The sequence below is a fragment of the Ochlerotatus camptorhynchus genome, unplaced genomic scaffold, assembly GCF_037179485.1.
Source record: "Ochlerotatus camptorhynchus isolate MF236.1 unplaced genomic scaffold, CSIRO-AGI_Acam_v1.1 ptg000007l, whole genome shotgun sequence".
NCBI classification, from domain to species: Eukaryota; Metazoa; Arthropoda; class Insecta; order Diptera; family Culicidae; genus Ochlerotatus; species Ochlerotatus camptorhynchus.
Window position 1 is genome coordinate 4,176,765 of NW_027040499.1, and position 22,547 is coordinate 4,199,311.

The 22,547-nt window shown below is 38.3% G+C and overlaps 1 protein-coding gene across 2 annotated transcripts in view; it reads right to left on the reverse strand.

The window, feature by feature from the left end:
• Nucleotides 1–22,547, reverse strand: part of LOC135697810 (alpha-tocopherol transfer protein-like) — a 61,392-nt gene that overhangs the window by 24,646 nt on the left and 14,199 nt on the right. Inside the window, exon 1 of one of the 2 annotated variants that reach the window (XM_065217626.1) lies at nucleotides 11,913–12,410. The exons of the other annotated variant lie outside the window; for it this stretch is intronic. Coding sequence (XP_065073698.1) covers nucleotides 11,913–12,339 — 427 coding nt within the window. The 5' untranslated portion in view covers nucleotides 12,340–12,410. Of the gene's footprint in view, nucleotides 1–11,912; nucleotides 12,411–22,547 lie in introns of those variants that run through there. 2 annotated transcript variants of the gene reach the window in all.

Below are 22,547 nucleotides of genomic sequence, written 5' to 3' on the forward strand. Positions count from 1 at the left end.
ATTCCTAGTCTTGACTACTTCAAACTAGGGGAACAGGATTTTACAGTAATCAAAGGAACACATCTTAGTCCTTGTTACTTTTTATGCCTTGTTGATAGTGATAAGTCCTCGGGTTGCGTGGACCGAGGATGATCTTGAAACAAGGAAAAAATGAGTTAGTTAGTCTTCACCTATGTGATTCCTAATCTTCTATTCGTTGTTTCCTAGTTTGAAGTGGTTAAGACTAGGGTTCTGATGCATGGTCATTATCGGTGTCATGTCTTGTTTTTTTTTGCTAAGGAATCCAATTTTGACTGACAAAGGGGCGCGCCTTTGGAGGGTGTTCCAACTCCGAAGGGTATAAATAGCGGGACCTTTCAATTAGAATGGATTCCTTGCGATAAAGGCAAGAATGACAACTTATCAAAACCGAACACTTCATCATTTCTCAATAGTGATGGAGTAATACACGGGACACGGGATATACTACAATAGATCAAATTACTGGTCGCAGTGGTTTTATGTCCCGAACAGAGGAAAAAAAAAAGCATCCCCTTGGATCCCCTATGAATTGTATATGAAACAGTAGGGTATAAGTTGCTGAATAAAATGACGTTGTCATTAGCTGCTAATACCTGCTAACCTGCAAGGTACACCCCCTTAAAGACAGTGTAAAAACATTGTAAAAACTAGCGTAAATCCTTTCAACAAAGATATAGCGATTAACTGTCTTCTGTAAAAATGTGCATTTTCTAAGCACTTAAAACTTTGTAGAATATTTAAAAACGAGAAAATTCAAAGAAAAAAGTTATCGTGAAAAAACATTTACTACCATTTGTAGTCCATTTTCACCCTATAACTTCGTCCACTGGAGAGATATAAAGTTTAAACCTTGGAAAAAGTTTCATAAAAAGACTTCATCTTCAATGTTTCCATAGGTGTTCATCAATTTTAACAAGACATAAAAAAGTTAATTTTTTTATCTGAGTGTATTCCCTCCTTAACCAAAAATTTTCACTAATAAAATAAAGTACTTAAAAAATAAAGAAACATTTTAGAAGACACCAAAAAACTACACTTAATAGTTTCATCGCAAATAGCAATGTCCCACTTTTTTTGATTTCGTCCCACTGTGCGTCCCAATGACGCGTTCATCTAAATAAAATTGATAAATAGCAGATTTTTAGGGATGGGCCCAATCTTAGATCCATAGGCCAATATTAGAGCCATTTTCCCTACAATTTTTTTGTTGGACCAGTTATACTAATGCGTCGATTGATTAGCACTTTTGTAGAATATCGGTTGGTCAGGTAAATTATTACAATGTATCGTCTAGACGGAATGTAATGTTATGCTTACATTTGTGTTGTTTTCACAAGAAGATCTTTTTAACATACATACAGTCAAGATTCCTATAGTACGGATTCGTTCTTGCCGGATTCCTATTATGCTGGTGCCACTGGATTCCTATAATATGGTTGATCCGGCATTAACGAATACACGTACCATATGGGATTTGAGCTAATTGAGACCTAACACTGATTGTACGGCAATTTGAAGAAATAACTTCCTGATATATTTTGAGAAGTTGTTAAGCAGATAGATGGCCACCTTTTTGGATCAGTCAGTTTCCGGTAGGTCACAAGTCTGGCCCTGTGGATGATCCGGAACATCCGTAATAGTGCACGCTATGTTTAAAGGCGACTTTTATTCAAAGTGAATGTACCTAAAATGTTATTTCACTAGATGATAGTTTGGGACCTCTAGTTTCATAATCTGTAATAGCGTGTAGTGGTCAATTCATGAAACTGATCCTAGAGCTCCGCTGTTTTTTAGAAACCACTCTTAGACGTCTTATCACCAGAGCGTCAAATTATTGACTGCTTACGCTGAGTGTGGAAGCACTGCACTATTCAATCTATTGTTCTGTGCAGACCGTTTGTACCAAACAGTAAAGGACTAGGCAATGAAAGAGCCAACAAAAACATTCAGTCACTCAGGAACAGGTGACTCACACCACTTGCCTTCGCTTACATGCTGTGTAAGTGAGTCATTTTTCCATAGAAAATGTACGCTCAGTCATTCAAAACAAGTATTGAGCACCATCACGGCAGAATAAACGTGCTGACTGAGCTACTCAGTGACTCATTTAGCTCTCAATCATTCAGACTCTCACGAGGCAGTGAATGATGAGGCAGATGGCAGTTCATAATCATACGAAAATAACTCAATGAACCTGACTGTTTTGCACACTGCTTATCACAATACATTCAAAGTTGTGACCAGAACATGGACTATGGGAACCACAGGATGGTTCACTAAAACATCCGGTAATTTCATGAAACTTATCCTAGAGCTCCGTGTTTTTATCAATACCACTCATAGACGTCTTATTAGAATTATTTTGGAGTTGTGTTCGGAATATGGACTCTGGATACTACGAGATGGTCCGCCGGAAGATCCGGAACATCCGTACAAGCAGGGTTGCTTCCACTCACTTGCTATAAAAAAATATTTTTTTCGGAATTATACAATCATTAGATGATATAATGATATGTTGCACTTGTAAGTAACAAGAAGAGCGTGTAAAGTACGTGTTTGATTCATAAAACCTGTCAATTTCGCTTTCAGGGCGTCACAATCAGCAATCTTATGATTCGTGAGCGTTCACTAAGAGTGAGCGCTCACGAGTCGTAAAATCGATTATTGTGTCAAACACGTACTTTACGATCTCTTCCTGTAGCTTACAAATACTAATTATCATTAGGGTTTTTGATCTAATTTCCGTCGTATTAAGCACAACCCGCGCTTTACCTCTCTTTTCTGAACAAGTTCAAACAAAGAATGGAATATTTCTATCAAAGATGAATTGCAAATTTATTCACCTTTTCATACGTACCCTTGGATTTGATAAAGAATCACAAATTTATGAGATATTGTCTAAAATCTAACACTGCTTCTTGATTCTAAATTCGTTCTACGAGTTTCAATTCCGTCCTAACGCATTGAAACGCCATTAGATTTTCTTCGTCCTACGGATAAACGTAGAAAAAGGGGATTCGCTAGGAGCGCTTCTTTTGTTTTGAGAACAATGACCGTAAATATTCATACAATGCGCTCTAACAGGATTTATGTTGTAGCTAATGAACTAACGCATCGGAACAAACCTATTATTGATTTGTGCACGGTGAAATCAATGATATTATTGATCTTTTCTGATCGATAGAACGGAAATGGGCGATTACGACGAAGTAGCGCTCTAACCTATACCATCTCATGATTTTATAATTCCGAAAAACATTTTTTTATAGCAAGTGAGTGGAAGTAACCCTGCGTACAAGTGGTCAATTCATGAAACTGGTCTTAGAGCTCCGCCGTTTTTTTTTTCGCAACCACTCATATACGTCTTACCACAATTTTATTCGAAGTTGTAACCAGCGTTGCCAGGTCATTTTCAGAAAAATCAGGACCAGTTAAAATAGAAAATCTGGAAAAATCTGGAATGCTCTCTCTCTCTGTTTTAAACATAATGCTATTGAAATCAAATTGATGTGCCAATCTCCCGTAAAAATCGGTCAGTGTAATCATCTGAAATTTATTGAAAGTACCAGAATGTTTATGAATTACATATGTAAATAAATTATATAAAGCAAATAACTTGTTGGCATCAAAAAGTTAGGAAAAGTATTGTGCTCAAAAAGTTTAAATATCCATTACACAGTAATTAAAAAAAAATGAGTTAAATTTCGGGTAAAATACTGCAGAAAATATGTTTAAACTTTTTTTAAAAAGTATGAGAAGCAAACAATTAAGCAACAATTAGATGATTTTTTTTTTAAATAATAGTCGATGTAGTCCTTACTATTTGATGCAGTACCAGAATATGCCTGAAATTTTTTATTAGTTCTAAATGACTCAAATATTTCCCTGAGGTTGATCAGACTTACAATTTAGTTCTTGACAACATACAACATACAAAACCTAGTAGACCAGTAGGCAATTTAAATTTTATGAAAAATTCACCTGGCGAGAACCAAAGCCTCACATCGTGGTACTCATACACATTTTACCTAAACTACTCCACTATTGGCATGACCATTACGAATAATTTTATGTCAAAGAACAATTTTATTATATGACTCAAATGAAAGTCTGAAAGCTTCATTTTTTGAAGGCTTAGGATCTTGAAATGATTCTAAATTCTGGAATTTATATTTTTTCTGGGTCTCAGATCATGAATTTTTTTGTTAGTCTGAATTTACTTGGAACTTTTCACACGATATCTTCGTCATTTTTTCAGAGTTCCCTTTGAATCATCCTAGAATGCCATCATACTTCTTTTCTGGATTCCCCTAAAATAATCTTGATAATCTCCAAACTTTTTCATCAGCATTCTAGAAGTTCTCAGAAAAACTCTCTTGATACGCATTATCTCTTGTAATTTCTTAGATATCATTCAATTCCATAATTCCCTCAAACTGGTAATAATTCCCAACAATTCGCATTATTTTGTCTCCATTTTCTCGATGAATTTCCCTGAGAATATTGTTAAAAATTTAACTCTTCAGAATGACCGTCACTCTCTTTCTTAAAATTTAATTTAAATGAATCTCCCTAGAAACCTTGGACAGAATTCCATTGGAATTATTCTCACGATTCGCATCAGCATACTCATTGTATTCCTTCCAGTAATTCAATTAAGTATCATCTTAATAATTTTCTGTGTCTTCTCTTCTGATTTATAATAAATTTCTTAACAAAATCGCCAAGCAATTTTCATCAAAGTCATGGAACTGTACTCAGAATAAGCTTGAAATCCTCTTATGATTTAACAAGGAATTCACTTCACACTATACTGTCAACTATTTTCAGAATTACCTTAAAATTATGAAATTCTAGAGCAATTCAGAATTCTAAAGCAATACAGACTGCTAAGATAACTCAATATCTACAGGTACTTCAAAAAGTGCTAAGAATTAGCACATACATACTAGACCTGTTCATTTTAATTGAAATGTTCGGAATGTAACGGGTCAACCGTGATTACTGTTCGTCATGTTAATTTGAACTTTTGTGCAAATTTTCAGCAAAATCGGTGTTGATTTAGAGGTGCTTCTAGTTAATTTTATGTTTTCAAGGTAATTTACGGCTTATAATATTTGTATCTCGAGACTGAAACAACGAAAGCTGCTGTAACAACTTTCATAGCAAAGCTTAATGTGTTATCTACCAACTTTGTGGCCAAAGGTTGACTATTCGAAGTGATTTTATTGAATTTTGACTTAGTTTCATGCTCGAAGATATCTTAAAATGTGAAGAATTTTAAAGTATTTGTTCTACGAATTTTCCACCCGTATGATATAAAAATGTGTAGTGTACGGCATAATGTTCCTCACACGTCTACTGAGGATTCATAGTTATGGAAAAATCATATATCAATGAAACAGTCATCGGTCGTCATTGAAAAGCAATGCAACTATGTTCTGTCAATCTAATTGACTTTTATTGGCTCTGTTGTCTTGTGAATTTTAGCTAAACGGCCTCTTTTCTGATTTTTATTTCTCAATCTATGAAATATACACGAAAACTATGTTTGAACGAAACTTCTAGAACAATATGAGGAACATTATGCCGTACACTACACATTTTTATATCATATGGGTGGAAAATTCGTAGAACAAATACTTTAAAATTCTTCACTTTTTAAGATATCTTCGAGCATGAAACTAAGTCAAACTTCAATAAAATCACTTCTAATAGTCAACCTTTGGTCACAAAGTTGATACATGACACATTAAACTTTGCTATGAAAGTTGTTACAGCAGTTTTCGTTATTTCAGTCTCGAGATACAAATATTGTAAGCCGTAAATTACCTTAAAAACATAAAATTAACTTGAAGCACCTCAAAATCATCACCGATTTTGCTGAAAATTTACACAGAAGTACAAATTAACATGACGAACAGTAATCATGGTTGACCCGTTACATTCCGAACATTTCGTTTAAAATGAACAGGTCTAATACATACACATACAACATACTTCAAAGTCCTGGTAGTTGTCTAGATTCAAAAGCCTTGCTAATTTTCCAAAGCTCGAAATTGCAAAATTATGAAAAGTCCCGCATATTGAACTTTTGATTTTCTAATCCAGGATTTAAAAAAATAAATTATAGCCAAAATCAAAACAAAAATTACTAATAAAAAGGATCCAGGCCCGATATTTTAAAAAAATTAAGGGTTTTTTCAGCAAATAATCTTTAGGAAATGTCTCAATTTTCCTGATTCTGCAACCCATTAACATGCAAACATGTTGTAACAATTCCATGTACGATGCAATAATTTCCAACGTTTATGGCCTTTAATAATTATAGTAGCAAGTTTAACTTTTTTATTTTTTATTTTTTATTAGAAAGAAAATCAATTGCCGTGATATTTTAAAGCAATTTGTTTAAAAAATCTGGGAAAATCTGGAAAATATTTTAAAAATCTGGAAATATACGTGGTCTGTCTGTGTATCTGGCAAGACTACTGAAAATCTGGAAAATCCAGATAAATCTGGAATACTGGCAACGCTGGTTGTAACCAGAAAATGAACTCTGGAGACAACGGGATGGTCCCGGAAGATCCGGCACATCCGAAAATGTAGTCAATTAATGAAACTGATCCTAGAGCTTCGAAGTTTTTTCGGAAACACTCACAGACGTGAATGAATTAGTTTGGACCGGAATTTGGAATTTTTAGTAAACCCCTTAAAGTATACTATAGTTTAATCTGTTAAATTTGGTTACTATTTCCTACACACTTAAACAGATTCCCTGAGTTCGGTAAAAAAAAATTAGCGTCTTAGATCGGTAATGCTTAAAATTCGGTATTTTCTCACTTTATTGCTGTGTGAAATGACCGAATTTCGGTAATTTCATCTTCATTTAACGAAAACGGTAAACCTTTTCACCGGCAGGTCTGTAAATCAGCTTCATCACTGACTTCGGTGAAATATTTTACTGAAGTTTCAGTAAACAAAGCGTTCTTTCATTGAGTTCGGTAACGGTCTCGGTAAACGTCAAATCCACCATATTGTGATTTTCGATCGACTTTGAAAACGTTCGTGTTTGTAAAAATAAAAAGGTGAAATTATGGAGGCTGTTATGCAACACCAAGATGAGCGAATCGTAGATATTTTCCGTAAGTAATTAATTTTCCTTATCTAAATAAATACCGATTACAGATGGCCGATGTTGTTGCTTGTTTTTTTTTCTGTCGGTCCAAGCTCCATGCCCGTTGACGACGATCTGAATACAGCATTTGGAATCTTCATCCACTGCTTCCCTGTTTTCAGTGTAGCGCCGAATACTTCCGACAAAAACTTATTTTTGTTCATTGGTGGAGCCATTTACCACACTAAAGCAAACCCCACACGCATCAATATATTGACGCGAAGGGGAATTATTGACAATAATATTGATAATGTGAATTCAGAAATATTGTCAATCTCGATATATTGACGTCAATATAGAATGTATTGACAATACGATTATTGTCAATAAAAGCAATCGTGTAGGGTCCACATAACACATTGATCACGACTGCAGCCAAATGTTTGCATGGGTTGCAGTGACCGCCACCTTGAAACAATATTAACCCTCCGGTACTCGCGCCAACTTTTGTAACACGAGTACTCGCGCGTTGTACTTTGTACAACACACATGAGTTTTCCATTGCCATTTTGCAGCCGAGCTACCAATCGATATGAAACCAACGGGTATTCCTTAATAAACTTGTTTTTAACTAAGCAAGTTAAACTTTTATCACAGTTAACCCCCGATAAATGCGGATAATAGAGAAAATTTGAAAGGAAGCCGCGTAAACGGTATCCGTACTACGTGGGATTTGACTTAATTGGTTACAACATGGAAAATCTCGCGATCCTGACCAGCTAGAATGTTACTGTCTTCGGCAAAGTTGTTCTAGAGATCATAACCTTTTCGCTGGTGGAGAGTAGTTAAGAATTTTCTCACTACGTAGCGCTAGAATACATGTGAAATTCTCGAATGTGATATATCTCGAGATTCTGACCAGATAGAAAGATACTGTCTTTCACAAAGTTTTTCAGGAGGTCAAAGTCTATTGCTTGGTGCTCAATAGTTCAGAATTTGCTCACTACGTGGCGCTAGTATACACGTGAAATTATCATATAAACATATCTCGAGTTCTCGACCAGATAGAAAGGTACTGTCTTCGGCATAGTTGTTCAGGAGGTCAAGGCCTTTTCGTAGGTGGACAGTAGTTCAGAGTTTTATCACTTAGCGGCGCTACTATACATGTGAAATTTTCGCATATAAAATATCTCTAGATCCTGACCAGATAGAAAGTAAATGTATTCGGCAAAGTTTTTCAGGGGGTCAAGTATTTTTGGCTGGTGGAGAGTAGTTCAGAATTTTCTCACTTAGTGGCGCTAGTATACACGTGAAATTATCACAGAAAATATCTCGAGATCTTGACCAGATAGAAAGTTACTGTCTTAGGCAAAGCTGTTCAGGAGATCATAGCCTTTTTGCTGGTTAACAGTAGTTCAGAATCTTCTCGCTAGGTAGTGCTCGTACACATGTTAAGTTTTCGCATGTGCTATATCAGTAGATCCTGACCAGATAGAGAGTAAATGTCTTTAGCAAAGTTGTTCAGGAAGTCAAGATCTTTTCGTTGGTGGACAGTTGTTCAGAATTTTCTCACTACTTGGTGCTAGTATACACATGCAATTCTCGCATATACAATAGCTCGAGATCCTGAGCAGATTGAAAGTTACTGTTTTCGGCAAACTTGTTCAGGGGGTCAAGACTTTTTGGCTGGTGGACAGTAGCCCAGAATTTTCTCACCACGTGGCACTAGTAAACGTGCACAATTCTCGCGTATGCTAAGCTCGAGATTCTGAACAGGTAGAAAATTACTGTCTTCGAAAAAGTTGTTCATGAGGTCAATGCCTATTGCTTGGTGCACAATAGTTCAGAATTTTCACACTACGTGGCGTTAGTATACACGCGAAATTCTCGCATGTAAAATATCTCGAGATGCTGATCAGATAGATTTCGCTAGTGAACAGTAGCTCAAAATTTTTTCACTACGTAGCGCTAGAATACACGTGAAATTCTCGCATGTGGCTTGTTTCGAGATCCTGACCAGATAGAAAGTTACTGTCTTCGACAAAGTTGTTAAGGAGGTCAAAGCCTTTTTGGCTGGTAAACAGTAGTTAAGAATTTTCTCACCACGTGGCGTTAGTATACATGCACACTTCTCGCATATGCTATATCTCGAAATCCTGATGAAACTGTCTACGAGAAAGTTGTTCAGGATGTCAAGGTATTTTAGCTGGTGAACAGTAGTTCAGTATTTTCTCACAAATTCTAGACTTTAGCCTCCTGAACAACTTTGTACAAGACAGTAACTTTCTATCTGGTCAGGATCTCGAGATATATCACAGGCGAGAATTTCACATTTCACTAGCGTGATAGCGTCAATTTCACTGTCCACGAGCAAAAATTTTGTGATATCCTGAACAACTTTTCCGACGACAGTAATTTTCTATCTGGTCAAGAACTTGAGATATTTTATATGCGAGAATTTCACATGTATAATAGCGCCGCGAAGTGAGAAAATTCTGAACTACTGTCCACCTATGAAAAGACCTTGACTTCCTGAACAACTATGCCGAAGACAGTACCTTTCTATCTGGTCGAGAACTCGAGATATTTTATTTGAGAATTTCACGTGTATACTAGCGTTGCGTAGTGAGCAAATTCTGAACTATTGAGCACCAAGCAAAAGGCTTTGATCTCCTGAAAAACTTTGTGAAAGACAGTAACTTTTTATCTGGTCAGAATCTCGAGATATATCACATGCGAGAATTTCACATGTATACTAGCGCTACGTAGTGAGAAAATTCTGAACTACTGTCCGCCAGCGACAAGGCTATGATCTCCTGAACAACTTTGTCCGAAGCAGTAACTTTCTATCTGGTCAGGATCTCGATATATTCCATGTTGTAAACAATTAAGTCAAATCCCACGTACAATGGTCACAGTTTACGCGGTTTCCATTCACATTTTCCCTATTATCCGCATTTTTAGGTGTTTACTGTAATCAAAGTTTAGCTTGTTTAGATCAAAACAAGTTTTTTGAGGAATACTCGTTGGTTTCAGATCGATTGGTAACTCAGCAACAAAATGGCAATGGAAAACTCATGTGTGTTGTACAAAGTACAACAGCGCGAGTAACGGAGGGTTAAAGCAAATTACAGATGAGTCGGTTACATTTAAAAAAAAAATTACAGATCTCTTGGTAATTTTCGATTTGCATATCGAAATTACAGTTCTCCGGTAAAGTCGACTACAAATCAAGCAATGCACATCGGTAAACGTTACCGATCGTTCGGTAAATTTGACATCTAATCTTGCAGATCCAGTTTACAGATTTTTCGGTAATGTTCTCGATTACCAAAACATTACCGACCGTTCAGCTGTTGCGAACTCGGTAGATGAATTACCGAAGTCGGTGATTTTTTCTAAGTGTGTAAGCTAAAAAAAAAAGATCGAATTCTCCAAAAAGTGCAAAACCCGATGGTCTCTTCAATATCGAAATGAATATAGGTAGTATGGGTTCCCTGCACCTTTCTAACTTCTAAGTAGTTTTTCATAATTTTCCATCCGATCCCTGCGATTGTAAAGACGTTGCCAGGTGTATAATGGGATGTTGTATTTTGTTATCCAAAAATCAAAAAAATATATGTGAAAATTGAGTGTCTCATTGCTAGTGTGTACAATTGGTTTAAAAAATCGTCGAGTTTGAAAAGGCACTCCAACAATCACTTATTAAATTTAACTCCGATGTTGTCCTTTTATTGTTTCTGATGTTGCTCATTATATACTCATTCAAAGTTTCATATTTGTTGGACAAATTTGCTTCGGGCATGTTTTTCTACATTATTTATTATTAAAGTGACTCCAAAACAAAAACAAAAAAACTGATGTTCGGCCACAAGACATAAAAAAATATAGTGCAAAAACAATAATTTCCAGTACATATATTACTAACGATTTGGCTCTAGGATCAGTTTCAAGAATTGACCACTTTTACCGATAACTGTACTATAGGAAATTGTGCTGCTACTACACAGGACTGCTAGAGCAACTACACATGTCCTATGAGGCAAATTCGTTAAATTCGTGAGGAAATCCATAGGACAAAGCTTTAGGGACAACTCTAAAAGCATTTTGACATGACTCCGCAACGTAAAGGTGATTCCCTGTAGTGTTCACAAATGGCCGCCACATGCACTCACTTCGAATTTTCAATTATGCAAATCTCGGCAAACGGTGCCCAATTTCACCTGAAATGTGATTTTTTTTAGATTTTGGATATCTTTTCCCAATAATTTAAAAAGAAAATTGAAACTCAATTTTTTTTTTCGGAGCGGTATGGGAGGAGGAGCAACATAAAAATAATTATAAAGCAACTCCTCAGCTATTGCAATGTAATTCCACAGGGCTTCTCAGTCATGTTCGTTAAACTGGTAGGTAAGGGAAGTTTACAAGAACAAGACTTGTGAGACTACTCAGAATTCATGGGGTTACTCCTGCTGCAACTGCATATGACTTGTGGAGCTACTGCACGTCATAAGTCCCGCAATTCAAAATGTTGAATTGTATGTGTGTCTCGAATTTTGACACTTCTATTCGCTTTTAATTATCAAATCTAAAACATACAATATTCAAGGAATTTCCCCAAATTTAGCTAAGTCCAAAATCACGCTCATTTTACCAAAATCAGGACAGTGTTTCTAATTTGTCTAATTTGAAGCTGTGAACATTTTCCATGTCCGAAATCTGAGCGGATCATTCCAGGTAAGTTAAGACAAGCATTATCACAATCACAACAACTCACTTCCGGATTCCACCACGATCACCACCGCCCCGTCGTCGTCCCGCTCGGGAAGCATCGACACGACACCCTCTTCGTACACGTGCCTCAGGGCTGCAATTGGCGCAAAATATTCCGGCTTCTTCAGTTTCTGCCTGCAGTTGGCTTCCAGAATGGTGAATGCCCTCTTCGTATCGTACAGCCCGGCTCGCAGAAAAATATTCAAGTACCAGTCGCTTTCGGCGGGCACGTTTAGATCCGGTTCCATGGCTATCATTTCTCGAAGTTCTTGCAATCCCCGAGCCAAACTTTCCGGTGATTCATTGATGTATTGGCGGGCCTTTGCTTCCAGTTCCGCACCGTGGGTACAGCGATCCTCTTGTATGTAAATATGGTACCCCGATCCGAGATCGATGTAGGGATAATTTTTCTCGTTGTACTTCAGTGCCATGGTTGTGCTCTTTGTTTCTGATCACTAGCGCGCGAAACTGTTGAAACTGTTCTTCAATACCTTGCCACGAACCGTGATCGATCAGCGATTAGATTAGAGAAGCGCTTAGAACCGTCGCAGGTGCCCGATGGCGAACAACTGATCCGTAAAGCGGACGGTTGCGCGATGGAACTTATCCATACTTCCTATTCGGTACAACTCATGTGCGTTTTTTGGCACTTTAAACGCACACCTTTTGACGAATGGCTTTAGCGGTTGTGTTTTGGAGGTTAAATGAATAATGATGATGCATTTGAAATAATCAATACTCGGGCGGTTGTTCAGTGCGAGGATGCTGGAACAATCGGAAAATGCATCAACCATGGTTAGCTTTTTGTTTGTGTCGGTAGCTGTGTATTTGTGTATATAATTTAAATCTCTTTAATGAAGAAAACTAACTAACTGTATATCATTCGATTGTATATAGCTGTTGAGGCTTTTTTTTCTGCACTCAGAATAACCTTCAATAAAAAAAGACGAGTATTCGGTTTGTCATGGTCAATCATGATCATCAATACGTTAGAGATCGGGTGCATTAGACTGGTACAATTTTGTTATAAAATTAATGTTCAAATATGTTTTGCTAAAAGTCAATAAGGACTGAAAATATCATATCTTTCCATTTAAAAAAGAAATTAATAAATAATGACCTTCAGCCAGAGGCGTAGTGCGGGGGTGGCGAAAGTGGCCCCCGCCAAAGGTGCCGAAATCCAAGATTTTACAGTGACGAACTTTTCCACAAATCCATTCAATTCGCCGGAAATCTCATGGAATTAATAAATGTAATCAAGAATTAAAAATATATTCCACTTATTTGTAAAATCTGTAAGATAGGTATAATTTTCTAAAAATCTGTAATCTATATATACATTTTGAGGAAAATCTGTATGATTACAGATAAATCTTCAGATGTGGCACCACTCCAGCCAATGTACATTATGTATGTTCACGCATCCATCCACCCCTGTAGATTCACGAAAAGCATCGCTGGTTAAATATATTTATTTAAACTTGAATCATTTCACAAAATCATCTTTGCGGTAAATGCAACGTAGTAGGCCTCCCTAATACAAATGTTAAGGTTAATTTGCTTAACGACATGTTCAGGGTATCATCCAAAACATTTGTGGAATAGTTGGATTATTTGGGTTATCGTTCGTTATGGTAATTTTTTGTTAGGGCTGGCCGTTTTGATGTTTGTTTCATATCTCAGATGTTGCCTTAAGGTCCGTTTAGACTATCTGATTTGTTGGTCTGATTCGAGCTGACTGCTCGAAAATGTTGTCGAATGCAATGTTTAAGGTACGTTTAGACTATCTGATTTGTTGGTCTGATTCGAGCGGACTGCTCGATAATTTTGTCGGATGCAATGTTCGAATGCGTTAATACTTTTTCGATATGATGATCAGATTTGACGTTCGATTTGTCGAACGTAATAGGTTTGAGGTTAATTTTTATTTGACTCGTTCAGCAAAATAGCCGCAAGTGAAATAAAAATATTGATTTTCTTCTTCTAAAATTTCAATGGTTTTGAAATCGCAACCTCATAAAAAGACCACAATCACACAATATTTTAGAAAATCTAATTCTCTTGACGTTGTGTACGCTAGAATGGCCTCGAAAGTAGAGGGTCCAATTTCACGGGTCTAAAAAAATCCCGGGATTCGGGATTTTTTTTTTTAATCCAGGGAAATTCCGGGATCCCGGGAAATTTTGATATGCTTTAAAAAAAAACATTATTTTCCAAAAATTAACGCTTTTATTCAAGTTTAAAACTTAACAATGAGTAAATGAATGAATGAATATAGACTCAAACATGTTATAATCAGTTGTTCCTCTTAAAATAAGATTTCAAGAAGCAAAGTTCATGGACACTTGCATCTGACAGTGATGATCTCCTTTTGGAACAGATGTTCGCCGAATCCGAAAAAGCTCTCTCGCTATCCGTTGAAGTTGGCTTGATGGATTTGAGAGCAGTTAACAAGATTTTCAGAACAGCTTTTAAGTCTCCGGTCAACTCGTCCTTTAAAGATTGATGTTGGTTCTTACTCGTGTCATCCACCGTTGCTTCATGTTGGTCGTCGAAAGTACATGTGAAAAAACGAGTACATTTTTCTTTGACGAACTTGAACAGCTGGTTGCGTGAAATCACAGGTAACTCAACAGATGATGTTGAGGCAATGCTGTTCTGAAGAAATTTTAGAAGTGAAACCAATTTGATGTTTCGTCTCTCATTGATTCTCTTCAGAACCGCCTCGTAGAGTTTCGTTGAAATAGGGTTGCCCATACTCTTAAGTTTTGATAACAAAAAGCTCAGACTACCTTCCGCCGTCAACAACGTAGCATCTCGACGTCCTAAGGCTTCCGAAACGAGTCGTATTGGCTGCAAAGCTTCAAATAAAATCTTCACTGGATACAAAGGAACTTTCTCCCAACTCTTCCAGTGCTTCCTCTACACAATCATGTAATTTGATATACCGCTCCAGCATTTTTTCGGTGCTATTCCATCTGGCAAAAGCTGAAGAGGTTTCTTGAATCTTCCAACAACTTTATTTTGCAGCACCGAGTTTTTCACCGGTGAATGACGAAACATCCGAACTACATTTCGGATCTGCTTAAGAGTTTTTTCCAAATGTGTTGGTATTGTAGCAATCTGAAAAATAAATGACAAGATAATGATAGAAAAATAGTAATATGAAAAACAAATAACAGAAGTTCATAGCGTACCGGATGAATAGAACTTTTCGTTATGAGAATAATCGTGTCAGTCTTCGTTGTCACTATCTTCGTCATCAAAATCTTGAATTTCAGAAGAAGAATGTTCTTCACTTGCCGTGGACTCGAATTCGTTGGAGTTCATTTGATTGATGACGTCTTGTACGGCAAGGTGCAATGCGTGGTTGTAGCATAGCTGGTGGAAATATGGCACGATTTTCCCAAATTTTACCATTACCGGAGCTGCATCAGATGTTACGGCCGTTATAGAGCCAATGTCATTGCCGAAGTCCTTGGTAACTTGTTCGATAGCATGGGCAATCTTTTCTGCAGGGAAAGATCCGTGAATCCGAGACAATCCTAGGTTGTAACTGTGTGGGTGCAAAGAGCGCCCAATGCTTCTCTAAGCAATCCCCACCGAAAACGCAAGCCAGGACACACTGGAACACACCAGTAACGCCGAACGGATCGACTGTATGGAGAAAATACTCGCGGGTATAAATGACACCCTGAGCCGTTTTCAGTCAAATTCTGGACCGACGATGACTGGAAATGCTGATGACAGCTGGAACCTCTCTAGTGAAGTAAACGCTTGTGCAAGTGTCGGTAGAAGTTCATCCTCCAGCATTCGCTGGGACCACATGAAACCATTCCCAAGTGGCATCGCCGCCAGTAAAATGTGGGAGGAATGGAATCGTTACTTAGAAAACTTCGAGATAGGTGCTTCGTTCAGTAAAGTTAATATTCCAATTAAGAGGACTCCATTACTCTTCCTCTCCATGGGCGACGAACTGCAAGGAATCGTGAAAGCCGCAAAGCTTCACCCAAGCTTGACAAACCTGCTACCGAGTCTTCGTTACGAACATCGAAACCTACCTACGGTCGATGACGGACACGGCAGCAGAGCACGAGGCTTTTTCTAGAATGAAGCAGGAAAACGGTGAATCAGCGGTCGCTTTTCACGCCGGGTTAATGTGTAAAGCACGGTCGTGCAACTACAGCGTTGACGACGAGGACAGATTCGTGCGTGCACAGTTATTAAGTGGACTGAGGAACAGAGAACTCGTGAAACAGGGAAGGATCTATGACCATGAAACGAATTTTATCGTATAATCCGCTACGAGGGATGAGGCTTTCGAATCCGAGATGCGTCAACAGGACGACCCAAGTATTTTCGAAGTTAGGAGAGCATATCGGCCATCATCATCCTCGTACAACTCCAACGATCACAAGCGTCCAAATGTAGCCAATCGCGAGAATGGACCACCGACTAAACAGCATCGCAAAAACGATGTACTACCATAGAGGTGTTGGTACTACACTCTAAACTAATTTTTAGTGACGACTTTCACTGATATGTGTGGGTGTAATTCAGCACTATCGCAGGGACTCGTAGTCAGCCATGATGAGCGTTGCGAGGACAACGAACTGGACACTGCATTCTCGTGTCATTCAATTACCAACCACCGTGGAGGTAATCCGTGCAAAGATTCCGGCAGATTCCTTTCCAGCTGATGGTCAATCATTCACAGTTTTCAATCCGGCTCCTGAAATAGCGTTGTACTAATTTAGTTCCATGTACATTGGAGTAACTTAATTAATGGATAGTTCATAATAAGGAAACTTAACCTTTAGTTAATGCAACAAATATTAGCTTATTCTTTTTTATGAGTGAAGGGGAGATATGTGTGGGTGCAAAGAGCGCCCAATGCTTCTCTGTGCAGTGTGCTGAACATTCAGCACTATAGCAGGAACTCGTAGTAAGCCATGATGAGCGTTGCGAGGACAACGAACTAGACACTGCATTTTCCTCTCTCAATCATCAACCATCGTGGAGGTAAGACGTTCAGCGATATCGGGCAGATTCCTTTCCGGCTGATGGTCCGTTATCCACAGTAACATGAACCATCTGCGAAATGAACGTTAATGTTCAAGTATCGCTTGTTAGCAGAACTGGTCCACTCATCTGTTGTAAGACTGACGAGCTCCTTTTTTTCAACGATCCTGTCGTGAAATTCCTTCTCTGGTCTGATTTTTAATTTCATCGTAGAACTCATGGATGAGTTTGATTATCGTGGATTTGGATGTTGGCAGTTTAAATCCTCTAGCTGACACTGACTCTCGAATAAACATGCTCTTCGTAATGGCAGCAATCGATATCCCGTCCAATGCAGCTAGACGTGCAACAATCTCGCGAAGTGAACTTCGTTTCAGAAACGGATCCAACGACGATTGCTTCACGGTTGAATTAACGGACAACTTGGGCTGCTTCGCCGGTACCGGAGTTGGTTCTGCACTTGGCAAATTGTGCTTATTTTTTAGATGCCGCCACAAACCATTAGTTGAAGCACCTTTGCATAACAGAATTTGCGGACACTTCAAACACTGGGCGCGCTCGTCGGGAAGTTTCTTAAAATGTTGCCACACGTCCGCCATAGCTTCTGCAATTAATTTAAGACAAATCGCGTAAGACCAACGCTTTGAGGATAAAAAAAACATTTATTTTACCTGCTTTGAGTGTAATTACGTCGCGAATCAGTATTTGCACCGGAAATATGGAACGTTATGCTTGCGAATGCAGTGAATCCAGGAGCCTCCTTTGTTATTGTTGTGTTTTTTTTTCATTCCTTTTGTTTTCAAGCCTGTCACACACCAATTATGCTTATATAAGGTCTGGTGGCACGAACATTACGATGAAATCTCGACGAATATTGAAAATGGTCCTATCTGTTTATATCGATTCTTTTCACCTATTTTCTCTTCCACTAACCACAGAGATGTAAACACAATCTCGAATATTTTTGCATAAGAGATTGAAAAAGAAAAAAATCGGGAAATCCCGGGATTCGAGTAAAAATCCCGGGATTCGGGATTTAGGCTATCCCGGGAAATCCCGGGATTTTCATCCCGGGATTTCCCGAATGGGACCCTCTACTCGAAAGATTGAATTTCTTTTCGTGTTCTTTGCAATTCGGAAGATATTAGGCAAGGCCTCACGGCACGCGGCTTTACCAATCTCCCCAAAAGTCAGAATGGGGTTCTTGCTAGAGTTAGAAATTTTCATGAAGATGTGCACGCAGAAAAATGGATTTTTGTTTCAGGGCTTAATGTATTTTGTTATTGATTCAAACATATTGTACCACTAATTCAACAAAACATATTTTTAAATAAACAAAATGGTTTTTAGAATCAACAAACAGAGTATTGACTCTACAACCGGTTTGTTGATTCAAAAATATTTTTCTTTGAATTAGCCGAATAATATATTTGAATCAATACCAAAAATATATTAGGCCCTGAGCCAAAAATATATCCATTTGAATTTAAAAATCATTTCTCTGCGTGTGGTCAAAGAATACTGTAAACGATTTGAGGAACATCGAAAACTAAATCGGAAGTTGAACAAGCATTTAACAGTCAATTTAAAAGTATCTTCGTTGGTAGTACCGCCACCTGTGGCGCGCATAGTCAATTGCCTTGCGTTTGACGTTAACACACTACCGACATCTGTTCAGCGTACTACGCACCACAGTGTATTCAACAGATGGCGGTAGTGTTTTAGCGATGATGTTTTACAGTGATAAATATTCAATGTGTTATGTCTGTTTGTCTGTGGTATTACTTTCTATGAATGGACGTCTAACAGGAACTGCACGTACATTAAGAAGAGTAGAATAAGAGCACTGTTCTGTTATGGGTTTTCCACTGACACACCAATTCATATCTTTCAGATAGGGTAGAGAACTAGTTCGGCCTAATCGCCCATTTTTGGCGGTATATATGGATTTGGTATGATACTTTAGTTAATAAGCTACCGAACGAAGTCAATGATAACGCGTGAAATGAAGGTTTGCACCCATAATTCACAAAAACGAAAGAAGCGCTCCGACCGAATCAATTTTTATCTTCATCCGATAGGCCGAAGTGAATTCATTTGCGTTTCAAAGCGTTAGGCCTAGTTTAGAATCCGTAGGCCGAGTTTGGCGTCAAGAAGCAGTGTTAGACTTTTGACAATATCACAACGATTGGTTCCTCTTTATCAAATCTTACGGTACGTACAGAAAGGTAAATAAATTTGAAAGCCATCAGTAATAATAACATTCCGTTTGGTGCTAAACTGCGCTAGATTAAGAAAGACTAAGTGTGGGTTGTGCTTAATAGGCCGAAAATGGGGTATTTAACCCTACATGAATGTAACTGCGAATGACTCCACACAAACGTGGAACCTCGGATTAAAACGAATCAAAGGATCAATGAATGCCGAAAAATGCGTACAGCTGCTCTCAGAAAAATACATTGGAATACGGTATTTCTTTGAACGAGGATATAATGGCCGCAACAACGGATGGCGCCTCTGTGATGAAGAAGGTTGGACTGTTAATCCCTGCACTCATCATTTATGTTTGGCACACGGAATTCATTTGGGTGTGCTTGATGTGCTATATAAGAAGCCTCAACTATTGGAAGAACCAATTGCAGAAAATGCGTATGACGATAGTGGTAACTTTGAATTATATATTAATTTATATATGTATTGTATTTAGTTACGTTACGTTACTAATTATGTGCATTTTTCTTTCTGTAGATTCAGAATCAGCCTTTGGGTCTGATGACGGATGATTTACCATTTTAGAGATGGAAAGCTCATCAGTAATAAATTCGATAAAAGATGAGTACATGCCGATCATCAAAAAAGTTCGTGACACGGTGAAAATATTAAGCAAGTCTCCAGTCAGAAATGACGATATGCTTCAGAAATACGTCGTTCAAGAATGTGGAAAAGAACTCAAATTGATTTTGGATTACAAGACTAGGTGGAATACGTTGCTCGCAATGTTAAAACGATTTTGTGATTTGAAAGGCCCTGTTCGAAAGGCATTAATTGACGTGAAAAGCAAGTCCAAAATTAGTTTCTGTGACGAAGAGCTCGATATTGTCAAGGACATTGCTAGTGCCTTAGAACCAGTGCAAGTAGCGGTAGAGCAACTTTGCCGCAAAGATGCTACATTGTACGAAGCGGATATCTCTCTTCAATTCATGCTGGAGGAAATTGACAAACAACAAACTGACATTTCAAGAAGACTGTGCGCTGCACTGATTGATCGAGTTGCTGAGAGACGATTCACCAGAAATTCATTGAACAATGATTTTAGAATCTTTTTTCAATCGTCGTGAGCTGCCCAACGAAACAGGCGTCTGAAATTTTGCACAGACTGTTAAAAGAAGATCCACAAAGACTTCGAGATTCGATGACAAATGAAACGGAAACGGATGAAACGGAAACGGAAACTTTAACCATGAAGGAGAAATACAATCGTCGCTTGCAACAATCTCGCATTAACGGCGCCGGTGGTGTAGTGGTAAGCGTGATTACCTCTCACCCCAGCAGGCCTGGGTTCAATCCCAGTCGGCGCCGCCGGGATGTTCTGAGGCATAACATCTCTGATCACGCCTTCCTTCGGATGGGAAGTAAAGCCGTTGGTCCCCGGTTCATGAGTTGATGGGTCGATAGGTAGGGTCCAGGTGTGGGAGCTGCCTTCCTGGCACGTCGGTAGCATTGGTGCTCAGCACGGAAAACAAGATCGACGGAAAAAACAAACCAAAGGAAAAAAAAAAAAAAAAACAATCTCGCATTGTACAACAATCATCCGATACTATTTCAAGTGGAGGAAGCACACTAATGAAGACTATTCGGCATGAAATTAGTTATTATGAGGCAGAGGGACGGCTGGGAAAGTATTTGACATTGCTATATGATGCCTTAAAAACGGTTCGGCCAACGTCAGTCAATTCAGAACGAGCTTTCTCCGTGTCTGGAAATTTTGCATCACCTATGTGTTTTGAAAGACTATTTCTTGAACAAAAACTAAAATGTTAATTTTCTGTTTTTAAAATAAACGCAACCATTTCTCAAACCATTCGAAATACTGGTGTTTTTAATTATAAAAATAATGCATAAAATCTACGAATACCGGTATTTTACCGGTATCACATTTTCAATACCGAAATACCGGTATTATAGAAACCACCCGGTATTGAAACCCCTAAGCCCAAGACTTAAAGTCTCTTTAATAAAGAAAAAAAAATCACTCCCGGATGTGACCACTGAAGTGGTGAAAAACAAAAGAAACAACCTTCGTAGTCAATAATCCTGCGAGTTGACAAAGCAACGGTGCCGGCGCCGGTGGTGTAGTGGAAAGTGTGACTGCTTTCTCACTCCAATGGGTCTAGGTTCAATCCCAGCCGAGGTCGGTGGAATTTTTCTGGGGCATAAAAATCTCTGGTCACGTCTTCCTTCGGAAGTGAAGTTTTTCTTTTCTTTATTACCGTGATTTTTAGCCGTAGGCTAGTTCAACACGTTATACAGCAGATGGTCAGCAGGCTAGATCCTGCCTAAAAAATAGGTTTCAATTTGACATGAACGTGACGTATCGCCGGCTCTGATTATCCAACGAATGAGACAGACAACATTTAAAAAACTTAATGTAAGGTGAGGATTAGATCGGGGCTGTGGTCGGAAGGGAAGTAAAGTGTTGAATGGGTGCGATATCCTACGCAGGTGTGGAAGCTGCCTTCCTGCACATTCGATTACCGTCACTGGATGGCAATGGATGTCCGTCGGTGATTGGCACTAGATTGCGGAACAGAGACCGACGTTAAATAAAGGAATGATGAAGAAGAAGACAAAGCAGCGGGACAGTGCTCGGAGTGGTGCTGGTTCGGATGAGTTGTACGAGTCGTCAGCGTAGTTCCCACACATGGATTTTCTAAAAGATAACGTAACGAATCGTAAAGGAAAATCAAACGCTGATGATTCGGACGTAAGTATAAAATCATGCGTAACATTTGAAAATGGCACAAAAGTTGTTGTATCCAAAAGTTGTAAGGATCTTTACACACGAGCCGAAGTACGCCCACGCAAATCAATACCATTATCGGAAAGGGGAGAATGTCCCCTACTTGATGATGTTGTTGGTTTGCGTGGATATACTTCGGTTCACGTGTAAAGGGCCTTACAACTTTTGTTTACAAAAACTTTTGTCCCGTTTTCAATTGTTACGCTTGAAATCTAAGAAATCACGAAAATAGGAAACTAATTTTAATATTTTCACAGAACTTTGAACCCGAGGACGTGGACCAGCTTACAGGGAACGTTGATGACGATTCATTCTCTTCAATTTTAGAAAGTCCGACACCAGGACAACCACGGAAAAAAGAAGAACAACTGACGAAGGGATGTTTAATCAGGCCGTATCGGCTCTGCCGTCAATTGCGACCATGTTAAACATGGAAAAGGAGAACCGGCTGGACGATGACCACACATTTGCGGAGCATATGAAGGCCAAACTATATAAGCTTAATATCAAAGATAGGGAAGAGTTGAAATTCTAAATAAATACGATTATTTACCAGTTCAAAATGGCAAGAACTTAAAGTGAAATAAATAACTGTTC